General features: G+C 34.5%; 1 protein-coding gene across 1 annotated transcript in view; it reads right to left on the reverse strand.

The window, feature by feature from the left end:
- Positions 1-14673, reverse strand: part of LOC124360710 (monocarboxylate transporter 2-like) — a 521103-nt gene extending 506430 nt beyond the window's left edge. The window contains 2 exon segments of the mRNA XM_046814544.1: positions 9839-10314; positions 14471-14673. Of these exon segments, the coding sequence (XP_046670500.1) occupies positions 9839-10097 (259 nt within the window). The 5' untranslated portion in view covers positions 10098-10314; positions 14471-14673.
- Positions 14674-15934: the final 1261 nt, after the last annotated feature.

The following is a 15934-nucleotide window of genomic DNA, read 5'->3' on the forward strand; positions in this document are numbered from 1 at the left end:
CTTGCTGGCATTACTTTCACTTTTCTCTCTTTGATAATTCACACCCTACAATATGGTTCAAGAAATTTTTAAGATTGAAGTTAGTAAAGGTTAAGTTTATTACTAGATTGCTCTCTAAATTGTGTAATAAAAATAGAAAAGCTTGTGAATGACTTTATATTAAAATTAAATAATCGCAATTCTAGTTATAAGACCAGAATATGACTAACTAATAATTCAACAATTAGTTGCAAACTATTTAATAACTACAGAACATTAATTAATGTTTTAAATGTTCAACAGCTTACACGATAGAGCCTTATGATGAAGAAATGTACAGAAACTGATAAAGTATAATTAAAGACAAGAAAAAACTAGTTTTAAACGACAGTATGAATTGGCAATTGAGTTTTACTAACGTCTACAAACGTTGGATCCGACAGCAAGCTTACAAGAAACTCGTGTTTTTACGTAAAGTTTACATTAAACGAGTTAAAGACACCGCCAGAAGGAGCGGTTTGCTTGTGCTCTTTCCTGTCTAGCTTATAGACTTGTCACTTTTTATAGTAATGTCATCATTGAAAACCGGTTGAACTATCTGAAGCTTCTAATGGACATCAAACCATACTTTCGTATCTGTAAAATGTATTTAGATTGTTCACATTATTAGTATTTTTTGCCTAAATGTTAAATAGGCATGATCTGCACTACAGAGGACATCCATTGTAACCAACACAAAGTGAATATTAAAATAAAGAATGCCAAAGTATGGCAGATATTCTTGTTATATTCACTTAGGATAAGAATGTGAGGAAACTTCCTTCCACCTTCAGCTAAGTTGGTTGGTTCCAATGGTTGGTCCGCGTGGTGTCTATAGGAACTAATAAAAAATCCGTCTTGGAGTGATGAGTGTGGAGTTTTTAATTGTCATTGTCATTTTATTTTAGCATTTAGAATTATGCCAAAATTCCAAAATGCCAGAATTATGCCCGATTTTGTTACGCCATAAGTACTGTACATCGATTATACAATACCTATTAAAGCCAAATAAGAACTGTGGAAATGTTTTTGGAAACTTTGAAACCACTGTAAATGAATGAAATTACATAATCAATAACGAAACTTCAGCTGCACATCTGTTTATGCTTATGTACGTTTTCACGTTACATGAATTAATTCATTATTATTGACCTAATTGATCAATCATTATTTTATTTTTATTATTATTATTTATTATATTTATTTTTTAATAAATTTATAATACGTACAAGTACCACATCTGCGTTAAATATAAGTGTAAATAAATTGAAAAATCTCATAGATGTAGTGAATGTTACGGATGAGGTTAAAGTAGTAAGACAATAATCCACAGTCCAGATCAAGTTTCCTTCGAGCAGCACCAACCGGTACAAAACCACAATCTATTAGTAATGCTTTATCGTTCCTACATTCCGAAATAAGAGTTCTTTTCAGAGACTATTAAATTGATGACATCCATGTAAGGTTGACAACGATCACAGAGACAGCAGATGTTCGCTTTGCACATGGTCATTACGAGTGAGAGCTTCCCAGTATACCTAAAATGTGCACTATGAATTTCTCATGCCTCTCTCTAATTGCTTTGGGAATTACCTATTACCTATTATACCTATACTAATTACCAATACTATTTTAGCTTAAGTTAATAAAAAAACATCAATTGAAGGTGGAATTGAAGGAGAGCCAATTGTGCAAAATACATGTAAAGAAATTAGCACGTTGATCACTACTCAGTATAATAAAAAGTTTGGTACCTTGCAATAAGTCATTTAGCATGGTCATTTATTCCAGAAAAACGTTATTTTTTTGTAATAATAAGTTTTAACATTGAGGTTATGGGTAATCATGATTGCATTAGTACATTTTGAAAGTAAACATGTCTGTACAACAACCTACTAATGAGAATTTTGTATTTTTCAGCCACTTATCATCATATGTAATGACTATGTTATTTATTGGCTTTGTAGCAAACTTTTATTTTAACCTTTAGTTCAACTTCTGGAGTTAAGTTCGATTCTGTAGACATCGGTGTTATGTTTGTTATGGATGTGTTATGTTTGTCCCTCAAAATAAAATTTTAAGCCACAGAAAATGAGTGGCATAATAACTTTAGAAAGCTCTTACTTTTAAGCATAATCAAACTGGTATCCCATAAATAAGTTATTATTCAATTTCATTTAGAAATCTTGTAGAAAGGTTCAGCTTAAATTCTATAGTAAGTGATTATCTGTGCAAGTAGAAGACAACCTTAGGATACTAGCTTGTGCGATCCATGTTCAAAAAATGGCTAATATTAAAATAAATAATAATGACAGCTTAGCCATTCGTTAACTGGTAGTTTAGTTATGTTCGTAATTTACTAAAATTAATGTATAAGTTGTGAAAACTTTACTTATCTCAGATTTTATAATTTTGCTAAAAGATTTAGGGTGTTAAGATTTTAGCCTTGCAAGGTACAATATTGCATTTTTATACATTCACAAAGTAAAAAAAAAAACAAATAACGTTATCTTATAAAAATATAAAACATTTTGAACTATATTAGCCATGAAGCACACAGCATAAAACATAAATAGTCGTTCTACGAAAGATGTTATGGTAATCTTCAATTTAGAACGTTGTAATTTACTACTCCAACAGTTCAATTACATTTTGGCTCTTTGTAGTATGTACTGGTAGAAAACCTTGGCACAATGAATTGTGAAAACACTTTAGAAAATTACAGGTTATTAGAAGCCTGTATAGTGATGACTGTTCCATTTCTTCACACATTTGTATGACAGACAAGCTTGACACTCTCGACTAGACAATCTCGTTTACATCCCTGATGACTAATTGAGTTGTCAATTCCTCTCACGACAGGTGGACAACTCCGACCCATAAATAATTCAAAGCGGCAATTCTTAAAAGGCTTTTACGTGATTATCATCTAACATGTATACACCATATTTTCTGCGAAATCTCCTTGTACAGAATAATGCAACTTTCTTGTTCCTCTTTTAAGGTTGTCGTTATGTTAAAGACGTCGATTTGCCAAGATCTTCCAGGAACACAAGGAGGCGAGGACTTGTCCATTAGAGATCTCTCAAACACTACATTACATTGTTGGTATCAATTTGTTAAATGATAATAAGAGGAACTAGCTACAATTTGCTTTGTTGTGGTTTACTGTAGTAATAGAATACCTTTTTCGTATTGGCTAGACTCGAACAAAACGACAGCAAGACCTTTTTTCCACTATGTGAATTAATATTCCAACTGTCGTAGCATCGTATTATAAACATAGTCATATTTAGATTGATTATGAAAAGTGATACATTTTCTAAATTGAACAGTTCCAAATGTGTTTGTTATCAGATAGGTATTAATATACGAAGGCATAATTTTTGTACTGAGTGTGTTTATTCTGTTTATTGTTAATTTTCAAACTTTGCTATAAAGTTCTTTGGGTTTCTTTCCCAGGCTGATTTTCTACAGTAGATGTCCTATAAGCCGACCGCCCGGATTGTGTTTCTAATTGATGTCTGTGCTGCAGTGAAGTTCAATGATACCGCGGTGATAGCCCCGTGGCCGCGCTGTTCTCGGAAGCCACCAGTTTGTAAATGAAGCTCGGGGACAGAACCGGCTGCTGCGGTGTCGCTCGCTGGGCTCAGCAGCGCTCCAGGTGGCCGCCCTGACAAACGAGCCACACAACGTGGTTTATTAGACCAATCAACACTGCGACCACCGCACCTGTACCGCCCTCGCCACTCAGCTCTCTGCCTCAAGTGTCAAACTTGACTAATTGCCGAGACTCACCAAAGCAACATTTTCTACTCTCCGTGCTGAAGATAAGATCGCCCAAAAACTGTTTTTACAGCTTACTATATAGTGGCAGGCCACGAATATCCCAGGTAATTAACAATAAATTCGAGGTTATAGATGGAGAAGAGATGAGTATAGTTTAAACGAGAAGCATAAGCTAGTAGAATCCTCTTCAGCATATGTTATTCAGATCCAGCGCTTCCCAACACATCTTAGTAATGTCACATCAACTTAGGATTACGAACATTAATGTTGTTGACGTACAGCTGTAGCCATATTTGTTTAGTTTAATTTTCATATATAACTATTGATAGATAAGTCGAAAATGGTTTAAACAAACTATTTAAAATCGGATCGTTATTGGCCGACACAGAAACCCAATCCAAATAAGTAAGGTTACTTTCCGGCATGTGATTTTAGAAGTTGCACATTAATTAGCACCAACTGTTTCAACTGATGACCCTGAAACTTCACTTGCCAGTACAAATCATATATGTTATAATAACTAGTAATATTACACAACATTAAACATCTGTATGAAGAGAACTATTAAATAAATGGGATAGTAAATGGTCGCTCATCATGCAAATTAAATTATAAATTTGTATAGGTACTGCTAAATCTCAAATATCATAGATAAAGAACTTGTGTATAAAAAAGACATATAAATCAGTATTAAGTTGAGTGGAAAGAAAGTGTAGGAAGATCGAGCATTTACACGACACTTAAACTCAGACCGAATACCTTCAACTTCCAGACGTTTGCGAAAGTTAACTATCAGTGTTCGAAAAACCCATGCAGCTAGAATGCATTTTCCATTCCAACTTCAAAACTAATGGAATGCTCTCTAGGAGAATGTTCACTATGATTTCTACAAATAACCAAGAAGTAAGACCATCTATGTCGTCCTGAGTTATCGTGCACTATGTGAGGATATTTTGATTATTAATAGAAGGTATATCAGCATTACAGCATTGTAAGTCAGCATCTACATAACCCCTTCAGTGCTGCTCTGGATAGAGCCACCGTGCCACACACAGTATTATGATGTTCAAATATCAACAGAAATGATGTTATAAGGTGTAAAAAAATTACGGCGTTCCATATAACCATTAACCTAAACAACTCCCTCTGTGATGCACTAGGTAAAACCAAAGCCAAATTGCCACACACAGTATTATGATGTTCAAATATCAACAGAAATGATGTTATAAGGTATATCAAAATTACGGCGTTCCATATAACCATTAACCTAAACAACTCCCTCTGTGATGCACTAGGTAAAACCAAAGCCAAATTGCCACACACAGTATTATGATGTTCAAATATCAACAGAAATGATGTTATAGGATATATCATGCTTATAGTCCCATATAAGCATTTCACTGCTCCCTGCTGTGATGCACTGTATGAAGTCACATCCACCGTGACAGTTACATTAATATGATGATTGATAAGTCTTCCGTGAGATCCTTGGCAACTTTGAAAGCCCCGGCCGGCACCAATAACTTGCCCGGCACCGGACAAATTATGCCAGATTTCTCTACTGGCAGTTCACCAGGAACGGTTTTTCTGCCAACGTTGGTATGCAATACGACCTAATGTCTCAAAACACCTACAACAAACTGACCTATCAAACTCGTCTACTACATTTCTGAATATTTCGGAAAATAATACAGTATCCAGTTTCCGAAATATTTAGCAACGTAGAAGTCGAGTACTAACTGATTCATTATCAAGATTCAACTCTATCAAATGAAAAGTATTTTTTTAGTACATATACAGGGGTAGTAAGTTTTGTATTCAGTTTTGATTCAACACTGATGTAAATATGAACACGAAATGGAAGAACTGCGAGTCCAGAAACTGGATGAATTCGCAACCCGATTTACACCGAGACAGGTAGCAATGTTTACATCGGCATTGTAACCATTAACAGGGCGCGTAGCTGTAGCCGTGTTGTAGTTGTAGATTACAGTGGTGGACATGCGGTGTTCGCTGCACGTAACTCGGTATTGGCACGGCACGGGCTGCTTGTTAGACTGCCAGTTATTTACAAAGTGGCAGTCACTGGCAGCGTTACAACTGTTCATCTCATCACAGGGCGCGTAGCTGTAGCCGTGTTGTAGTTGTAGATTACAGTGGTGGACATGCGGTGTTCGCTGCACGTAACTCGGTATTGGCACGGCACGGGCTGCTTGTTAGACTGCCAGTTATTTACAAAGTGGCAGTCACTGGCAGCGTTACAACTGTTCATCTCATCACAGGGCGCGTAGCTGTAGCCGTGTTGTAGTTGTAGATTACAGTGGTGGACATGCGGTGTTCGCTGCACGTAACTCGGTATTGGCACGGCACGGGCTGCTTGTTAGACTGCCAGTTATTTACAAAGTGGCAGTCACTGGCAGCGTTACAACTGTTCATCTCATCACAGGGCGCGTAGCTGTAGCCGTGTTGTAGTTGTAGATTACAGTGGTGGACATGCGGTGTTCGCTGCACGTAACTCGGTATTGGCACGGCACGGGCTGCTTGTTAGACTGCCAGTTATTTACAAAGTGGCAGTCACTGGCAGCGTTACAACTGTTCATCTCATCACAGGGCGCGTAGCTGTAGCCGTGTTGTAGTTGTAGATTACAGTGGTGGACATGCGGTGTTCGCTGCACGTAACTCGGTATTGGCACGGCACGGGCTGCTTGTTAGACTGCCAGTTATTTACAAAGTGGCAGTCACTGGCAGCGTTACAACTGTTCATCTCATCACAGGGCGCGTAGCTGTAGCCGTGTTGTAGTTGTAGATTACAGTGGTGGACATGCGGTGTTCGCTGCACGTAACTCGGTATTGGCACGGCACGGGCTGCTTGTTAGACTGCCAGTTATTTACAAAGTGGCAGTCACTGGCAGCGTTACAACTGTCATATCACAGTGGTGGACATGCGCTGCACGTAACTCGGTATGCGACTGCCTCAGTGGCAGTCACTGGCAGCGTTCTGTATGTAGCATTGTAAGTGGCAGAGTAGCTGTAGCCGTAGTTGTAGATTACAGTGGTGGACATGCGGTGTTCGCTGCACGTAACTCGGTATTGGCACGGCACGGGCTGCTTGTTAGACTGCCAGTTATTTACAAAGTGGCAGTCACTGGCAGCGTTACAACTGTTCTTCTCATCACGGGGTGCAGCTGTTCGATACTTCAAAGCACGGTTTCCTAAATTCTGAGAACCATCTCGGGGCACTTCATTACAAAGAGTACTATTCAGTTTCAGGAAATTGCATCTAATATTTTCGTTTAATCAGTTTCCTGCGTTCAAATAAAACTATTAATACCGTGCTACATAGTCTTTAAGTAACTCTCACAGATCATAAAGCAGTTACTAAAGTTTAGCTTAACCAAGTATGTATTAGAAGTAGTATTGTGTTATTAAAACTTTTTCTCGATGACATTTCGTTCAGTATTTACAAACTCATATGTTTAAGAACATACAGGTTAAGTTAGTTTTAGAGGTCCTCCTGATACTTTTTTTGTATTTTTTTAGATATTGACTCCAAACTACTACTGATTATTGTGTAATAAGTACTTCACTTTGATTAAGTTCATATTTGCGACCATCATCCTAGATCTGACACATTGATATTAGATCAAATATTTTATACATAAAGGTACAGTTTTGATACATTACTTTTATATTTATTTTCCACTGGACTCAATACTGCAATCCGTTCTACAATATCTTTATTCGTTATTGAGACATTGGTACTTTTAGGAATTATACAAAAGTACATCTAAGCTAAGTGACAATTTCAATAAAAATAATTATTACTTATTAAAAGCTTACTTTTACTTAAGTAGGTATTCAAACTAGCCTCTGATGTCTTAACAAACGTTTATTGTATATTTTGTCCACAAACGATTGACTACAAACATTTTTTTGTATTTCAGTAACTTTCTTTCAATGCTTTGAGAAATGTTTCATTTAAGGTTAATTTAATTTATTTTGTAATAAGTTATGTTATGAAATTGTATTAGTGATTTTAAAGAAACTAAAAATATAGTACCAATATCTTAAGAAACAAATGAAGATTTCTAACATACGAACTGCGGCATCCTATTCAATGCAAAAAATACATTCGTATTGATTATCATAACACAAATTAAAAAGGTAATACCAAGATGCGACCTAAAATAGAAACTTAATCAAAATGAAGAACTTTCTACCCAACAATCGACTTCTTAACAAGAATACGGAATAAACTGTGTATAGCAGTTCTGTACTTCCACACATGTTATAGGTGGCCTACCACTAAATATAGAATCGTGCGTTTCAAGTAAAATATATATTTTTGTTCAATGATTGTTTTCACTAAAAAGCGATACTTTTATAGTCACAACCCTCCAACACTAAAATAATGACTATCATGTTTTGTTATGTTCAGTTTGTCCTACTGCAGTTGTACATGTACATGATATACATAAAATTACACATATTTCATCTAAACATTTTTCGTTCTTAAGTTAGAATAACATTTTTATACTTGGGTATCAAAAATGTGTTTTTAAATCTCTCCCTCACACGTGGTGTTGGTATCGGTTTTCATCATGATTAGACAGGCAAAAATACGCGGAAATTAACAACAATAAAATTTATTGGAAAATCTAATAATGAAATTCTACTAATTATTTACGAAAGATGCTTATTTTTCATCCTATTTACTTTTTATATTTCTCTTTATAATTTTCCACAACACCAATATCAGGACTGATTTCGAATCCGTATAAGATCCACACAAAATTTCAGTACGTTGATAGTCGTTGAAAGAAACAATCCGAGATATTTGAAAATTGTTTTCCTTATTCTAAAAATGACGTTACGCTTTTTATTTCTTAGTTAAGAATAGTAGAATATAGGTGCATACCTAAAAGCATAATGCATAAAAAATTAATAAAAATTTGTCTGTTTACAAGTGTTTCTGAGTACTTTTAATCTAATTACAGAATAAAAAATAAAAATTGTACAACATTCTTAACCAAATTATAAAGTAAAGTTAGCTGAGATAAAAATTAAAATCCGAAACTGAAATATTGTTCTATGGATAAATGCTAAAAATGAAGACAAAACTCATTATATCGGTTTGGCTATTTCCATAATTAATTATCTTTACGTTACTCTCCAAACACATCATAATATATGGATCTAATTTTTAAAATATAATCATTTGTATAACTGGTATGATAACGCAAGATATTCTTTATACTCGAGATACAAAAACATTGATTTACTCAGATCGGCTCACAGGGCTTTTAATTGGCACATGTCACTGGAAACAGGATTTACATTAATTATCGACTTCAAAGTAAACAAAATTCTAGTTATTTTTCCAAACAATATGTCTTGTGATAGTCATACTCTACTATATTTTAATAACTGATTCATTCCTTTTAAAATGCCGACTTATAAAATTGAAGTGCTCAATTGCAGAAAGTTTTCACAGCAAAGATAATGTATTTTTGGATTTGTAGTAAGGCCTACTGAACAATACTAACTACTTGACACAATAAGTACGAGACGACTGAAACCAGAGTTTCTTACAAATTTGATTAACTTTTAACAGAGACTATGAAGGAAGCATATAGTCCAGTTGTATTTATGAGTGGCTGCCTTGGGGGATAAGAAACTAAAGTAAACATAGATAGTTAAAAATCCACGAAAGAAACAATTTGAAGAACCGATAGTAGGAAACGCTGGTTTTTCGGGTGTTGCGGCTGAGCTCTGGCTAAATTCATAACAAAATCTATCCTTCACAATCATATTCTTTTCATTGCTCTGTCAAAATGCAAGGAATACTAATCTAATTCCTGTAAATACATGATATAAGCGAGCGCTAAATTTTCCGATGAAATTGTTAAGTTATTCTTGCGTTACATTTTCCGCACAGCTGGTATGTGTGCGGTGTAACTTGAGTTTATAGTGGAACAAAGATTCCACTGTTCAATTGTTCAAGCACAGGAGTGTATACGACTGAACTGACCTGTGTCGGTGACGGAGGTGGCGAACCGTAGAGCCGTGGGCGGGATGAAGACTCCTGCAGATAGTTGGAGACCGTGAGTCAGCAGCTGTACTGTGAGACCGGCAGCCACCACCAGCCAGCCCCAGCCGCCCTCGGGGTAGTAATGGGTGCGTAGCATGCGGCGGGTCTCCACATAGTTCTTCGGGCGCACCAGCGGGGGTGGCTCTGGCGCGGCGGCCAACAGCGGCCAGGACTGAGCGCGGGATAACGAGCTGGACATGTTAGTGCACGGACTGACTGCACTCAATATTGTCTATGTACTCGAGACATGAGACAGTGGGTCAGGACCAAAGTGTGCTTTCGTGATGAACAGGTCACCGAATATAAATATTTGAATTTTCCAACATGTCACAAAAAATATACAGTTCTCTAAGACCAGGATTCCAATTATTTCACAGGATATCTTCTTTCTTATTCCAAATTTATGAAAATGGTCCCTGTACAAATAAAAGTGCAAAAAATGTATATTTCTTTATTCTACGTCAATCAATAAAAAGGTTACATTAATTAATTGTAAAATTTATATATATATATATATATATATATATATATATATATATATATTGTGTGTGTGTGTGTGTGTGTGTGTGTGTGTGTGTGTGTGTGTGTTTTAAGAATCAGGTGATATATAGTTGATATACAGGGTGTACATAAAGTCCTGCACGGGTATAATATTTTCTGAACGATAACAGATAAAGAAACAAGATTTGGTACATCAATACTACACCAAAAAATCTACTTTTTGAAGGAACTATCAGTTTTCTGTAATATCATGGGGACGTCCCGCAAGGAGTCAGAAGGAAATCTTAAATAGGAGCATAGGTCAATATGGACATCATTTTAAAGGGCTTATCTAGCAGAGTTTAATGCCGCAAACCGCACTCAAAAAGATTGATCCAGTACAAAATGGCGGCTGTTCAAAGATTTTACTTGGTTACATTTTATTAGTAGCCATAACCCCAGTAAAGCAAAACTGCAACCAAACGAATACTGCAGCTAACTACTACATTATGCTTGTCAGTTGTACAGAAGTGAATTATGACATTAGTTATCCTCAAGGGTTACAGATTTGGTCCTAATATATTGATAACGGGGAAAACCTGATAACAGTAACGATTAGAAATCTCTTATCTTTGGGTCGCAGTTAGGACTTTCCTATTAGCCAGTCTATTCATAGTAGGCTATTCTAGTTTTCTTGTTTTAGTAGTGCTGTCCATCCATTTTATCAGTGCGCTTTAGTACAAAAGAGTTTGTCGTATTGCTTGTAGTTCTTCAACTACACTATGTCGCTTGACGAACGTGAACGTATAACACTTCTTATGATGGTTGGGGAAATAACAGACGATCACACGAGGAAGCATGCCATTTATTTAATGACTACTTTCACGAGAGGCAGCCAATTTCTAGAACAACTGTAGGGAGAACTGTTCAACACTTTATGAAAACAGGAAGTGTTTCCGATCGTCATAGTTCGCTGAGATTTCTAATTGTTACTGTTATCAGGTTTTCCCCGTTATCAATATATTAGGACCAAATTTGTAACTCTTGAGGATAACTAATGTCATAATTCACTTCTGTACAACTGACAAGCATAATGTAGTAGTTAGCTGCAGTATTCGTTTGGTTGCAGTTTTGCTTTACTGGGGTTATGGCTACTAATAAAATGTAACCAAGTAAAATCTTTGAACAGCCGCCATTTTGTACTGGATCAATCTTTTTGAGTGCGGTTTGCGGCATTAAACTCTGCTAGATAAGCCCTTTAAAATGATGTCCATATTGACCTATGCTCCTATTTAAGATTTCCTTCTGACTCCTTGCGGGACGTCCCCATGATATTACAGAAAACTGATAGTTCCTTCAAAAAGTAGATTTTTAGGTGTAGTATTGATGTACCAAATCTTGTTTCTTTATCTGTTATCGTTCAGAAAATATTATACCCGTGCAGGACTTTATGTACACCCTGTACAATTATGATGACCAATTGCAACATTAAAAATTGGAATCTCTAGTAATTTCAATTACATCGATAAATGTTCGATCATACTATATAACTCTATACTACTCTACTATATTAACGATTGCATAATAATTGGAAGTTCTTGTGCTGTACTTTACCTGAACTATTCGTTAAATAACGAGACAAACGTGTATGTCAGAGTTTCAAAATATTTTAGTTCATTAGATATTTTGTCACCTGTGAAGTTATACCGATTATTAAAGTACATTTTTAGTTCAACCAACTGAGAATTATTCATTTTTAAATTAATAATAACGTTTTTATTCAGTTTTTCAGTATTCAAAAGTTGAGTCGTTAAACATATACGGAGAATTAACTAAAATTATGACTCCTAAATAAAAAATGAAGAAAATGTTTTATACCCGTTAAACATAAAAAGATATACTGTGCAAGTTATTATTCATAGCTACTGTTGTCAATGTTGCGCCAGAAGAGAGGTAGAATATGAAAGTTTAGATTATTATAACCTGTACAACGCTCAATGTACACTAAACCTTAACATAAATAATAAATAGTACCACAGCATGGTACAAACTTTCTCCTTTTAGACATTAACTACATTACCCGTTTTATAAACACTATCAGGGTTTCTGCAAGTCTAAGCTATCCAAGCTTTACTTGGGCATCTTTGGAAATAATTGTACTTTATACAAAGTAATCAGTGTTTTAGAAGTTTGCTGTTTTTAAGATGTCATTAGTAAGTTGCGAACAATTAATGGGTTGTAAATATCACTACATACAGTAATATTTTTGGACAATTGCATTTTAAAAATAATACAGTGATTTTGTTTTAAAATTATAACTGTGATTGGAGAAGAATGTGTTTAGCATTTATATCAAATTTATCAAACTAGCCACTGAAAATGTCTGTGCAAAGTAAAATACTATTTATGTATTAATCGTATTGCACTGATTTATTTTAATTCATAACGCTTTAACTCGAAATTCACATAATGTATTTTTGTTTTGTTTATTTTTGTCCCTTGGATTGTGTTATTTATGTTCTTTGGAGATTATTAAGTACTGACACTTAGGCAAAATCCAACCACACACCTTCTCCATATGGTAACGTTCCTGGACAACACATTGAGTATTTCTTCGCTTCTTTTAAAATGTGTTGTTTTTTTTTATTTGTATGTCAGTTATTTAATTAAAAATATAGCTCCCCATTTGTTCCTCAAATCTATCCCAGACATTAACCTAATTCAAATACATCACAGTTAAACGTAAAACTTAGAATTTGGCCAGACACTCGGGTACTTAAAAGAGTCTGAAAGCCGGAAGTGGTAGTAAAAAATAAGTAACTAACTTGACAACTAACATCGAGCTCTTAGCTATAAGCAACTTGAAGTATGTGCACAGTGCCAACAAGCCAGTCACTATCAACACTCTGGCAGGTCTTTTACTCAAGTTACCTTAATTACGTATCAGGAAACGTAGGCCTATATGGCGGATAAGATAAAAATGACTGCGAAATTTAAGCTTACATATACGTGCTCATGCTGACCGGATGGAAGTGCTACTACCTTGCGGTACTATGATGCTATTATCATTGTTGCATCTCTGAATATTTTTACAGCGTATTATACAGTTATGTTTGAATTTTCTTAATAATTCAAAAAGAAAAAAAAGAAATAAAGATAGAGGTTAGGAAATAAATACTCTTGATTCTTGAATTTGTAAATGTCTAATAATTTGAATCAGTGTCTGTTCAGTAATCAAATAGTAATTCAATTAGTTTTTAAATAGTCTTGTTTAGTATGTTTAATGAATTTGTAGGATAAGTTATTACAAACAATAACAACTCGTTTTTATTATTATGTAATTTAATTATCAAAACTAGAAAATTAACTATACAGTTGGAATAAAATCATGTATTTAGTAAACAATCTAATTGCAATATTTAAAGTTAATCAGATGAATATATGTAAAATAAATCAATATATAGAAACTACTTTGGATTGTGTTAGAACTATGCGAACAGTATCACCATATGTTATTAATAATACAACAATTTAATTTTAATTTTTTAATCAAAAAAGTATTAAAAGTATTATGTATTCCAACAAATATATAAGATAATACTTTTTATTTATTTATTTTCCTATTTATATTATAAAATAGGTAATAATGCTGCAGTTCAAAGGGGAGAGAGCTAGCAACACTAAATAGTAATAAACAGATAGGAATTTAGTTTTGTTTTCATGTTTTTTACAATTCTTCCGTTTAACCCCAATTATGGCAGGCCTACAATGTATATCAATAAACTAAAAGTTATTATTAATTCACTAATATTGTACATTTTAGTTATATAAAAGGAGAAAAATAAAATAATAAATTCATCATTTTTCTTTATGACTAGCCTTCTTTAAAGAGTTTCACTTGGTTGGAAAAAAATGTCTGTAACTTTGAATGTAATTGAATAAACAAGAAAGTTTTTATTATGGCACTCGATATATATTCCTTCAATATTTATCAAAGTATTACATTTTTTAATCAAGTAATATTGCAAAACAAATATGAATAAACGTGAATAAATTATGAGTAAAGAACTATCAGGAAAAGTACCATGATACCTTATTAATCGTGAATCTTTCAAAATATCAATTAATTTTACTGTAAATAGTCCGTTGTAATGTACTCATAACCTCACTCGAAAGTTTTTCACCTTGCTACACAGAAAATGTAATATTATTGCATACGTAAAGCACGCGTACGTGACGCAAGCACGCACTCACACACTAGCTCTGCGCGCGCGGTCCACGTGCTACTGACTGTTCCAACAGCGACACCGACATCACACGTGGTAGACTGCGCGCGCACCTCTCCTCAGTCCTGACCGCCTCAACACCTGACCTACCTCAACCTGGGTTACGTGGCCCGGTCCTGTGTGCCACCGGCTGCCAACTACACAATTGTCACATACAGGTGGAAATTTATGTGCCTTGAGTATCTGAATAAGAATGGCCCTTCTTGTAAGAAGTAAATTAAAGTGACAAACGGGTTAAGTTTGGATGAAGGGCTGAACACAGATTCATATTGTAGTTAGGGGATTAAATTGACTGTTATAATGTTTTGTGATTAAAATTTCAGTGTGTGTCAAAAGATTTGGCAAAATTCGAGGCATAATTATAGTGATTTAAATAGATCAAATATCTTCTATTAATTTATACCTTTCTCTTCATCTCTATCAAAGTAAATAACGATCTTAGGTACTTTTTCCCAGTCTCTATGATTAGCGGTTCTCTTCAGAGTTCCTGTCAGGTTCTAGCTGTAATAAGAGTTACTTCTAAACTTAGGCCTAAATGCGAACAAGATACGTTACCAACGCAGGCTATACATAATACAATATTTAAAATTGCGTATACTTTTAGTTCTATGCATTATATTTCTAGGGTAAACGTATTAACATATTTATGATTAAGAAACAAAAGTAAAGAAATAGTATTGTCATCATAACATTCTAAATTATGACTACCTAAATTTTGATTCCTGAAATGGACCAATCACAATTCACTCGCCAGTACTGTACTTATTACATAAATAGTTTGATTTTGTGTAACTCTAGATTAAACCATAGAATACTAGTCTGCGTAAGAAATTTGATCGTCTTTAAAACATTCTTCCACTATTGCAAAGCCGTGATTAGGTTACAATAAATCAGAGTAAATCGGTCAATCAAAAATCAACTCTCACCTTTTTTATATTTGTTATACTAATATCAAATCAAATCAAATCAAAATCAAATTTATTTAAAAATGTGCAAACAAGCACACATAATATGAACGAAATTAGTCCCACATGGGCCATAGAGGCTTGTGCGTGGTTACGAGTCAGTTTCTAGTTGCTGTGCACAGCGGTATCATAATAGTTAACCTTAATAACAATAAACTATTTTATATCTATTTTTAAAACAATTATTAAGTATGAAATCTTAAGTATATAATCTGTGCAATTTGTAGGCCACAGGCAACATTAATTATGCCACAATACCCAATAGTCTAATTATTTGATATAAAACATCATATAAAAATAAGGTA

Source organism: Homalodisca vitripennis, chromosome 4 (genome assembly GCF_021130785.1).
Source record: "Homalodisca vitripennis isolate AUS2020 chromosome 4, UT_GWSS_2.1, whole genome shotgun sequence".
In the NCBI taxonomy this organism is placed as follows: domain Eukaryota; kingdom Metazoa; phylum Arthropoda; class Insecta; order Hemiptera; family Cicadellidae; genus Homalodisca; species Homalodisca vitripennis.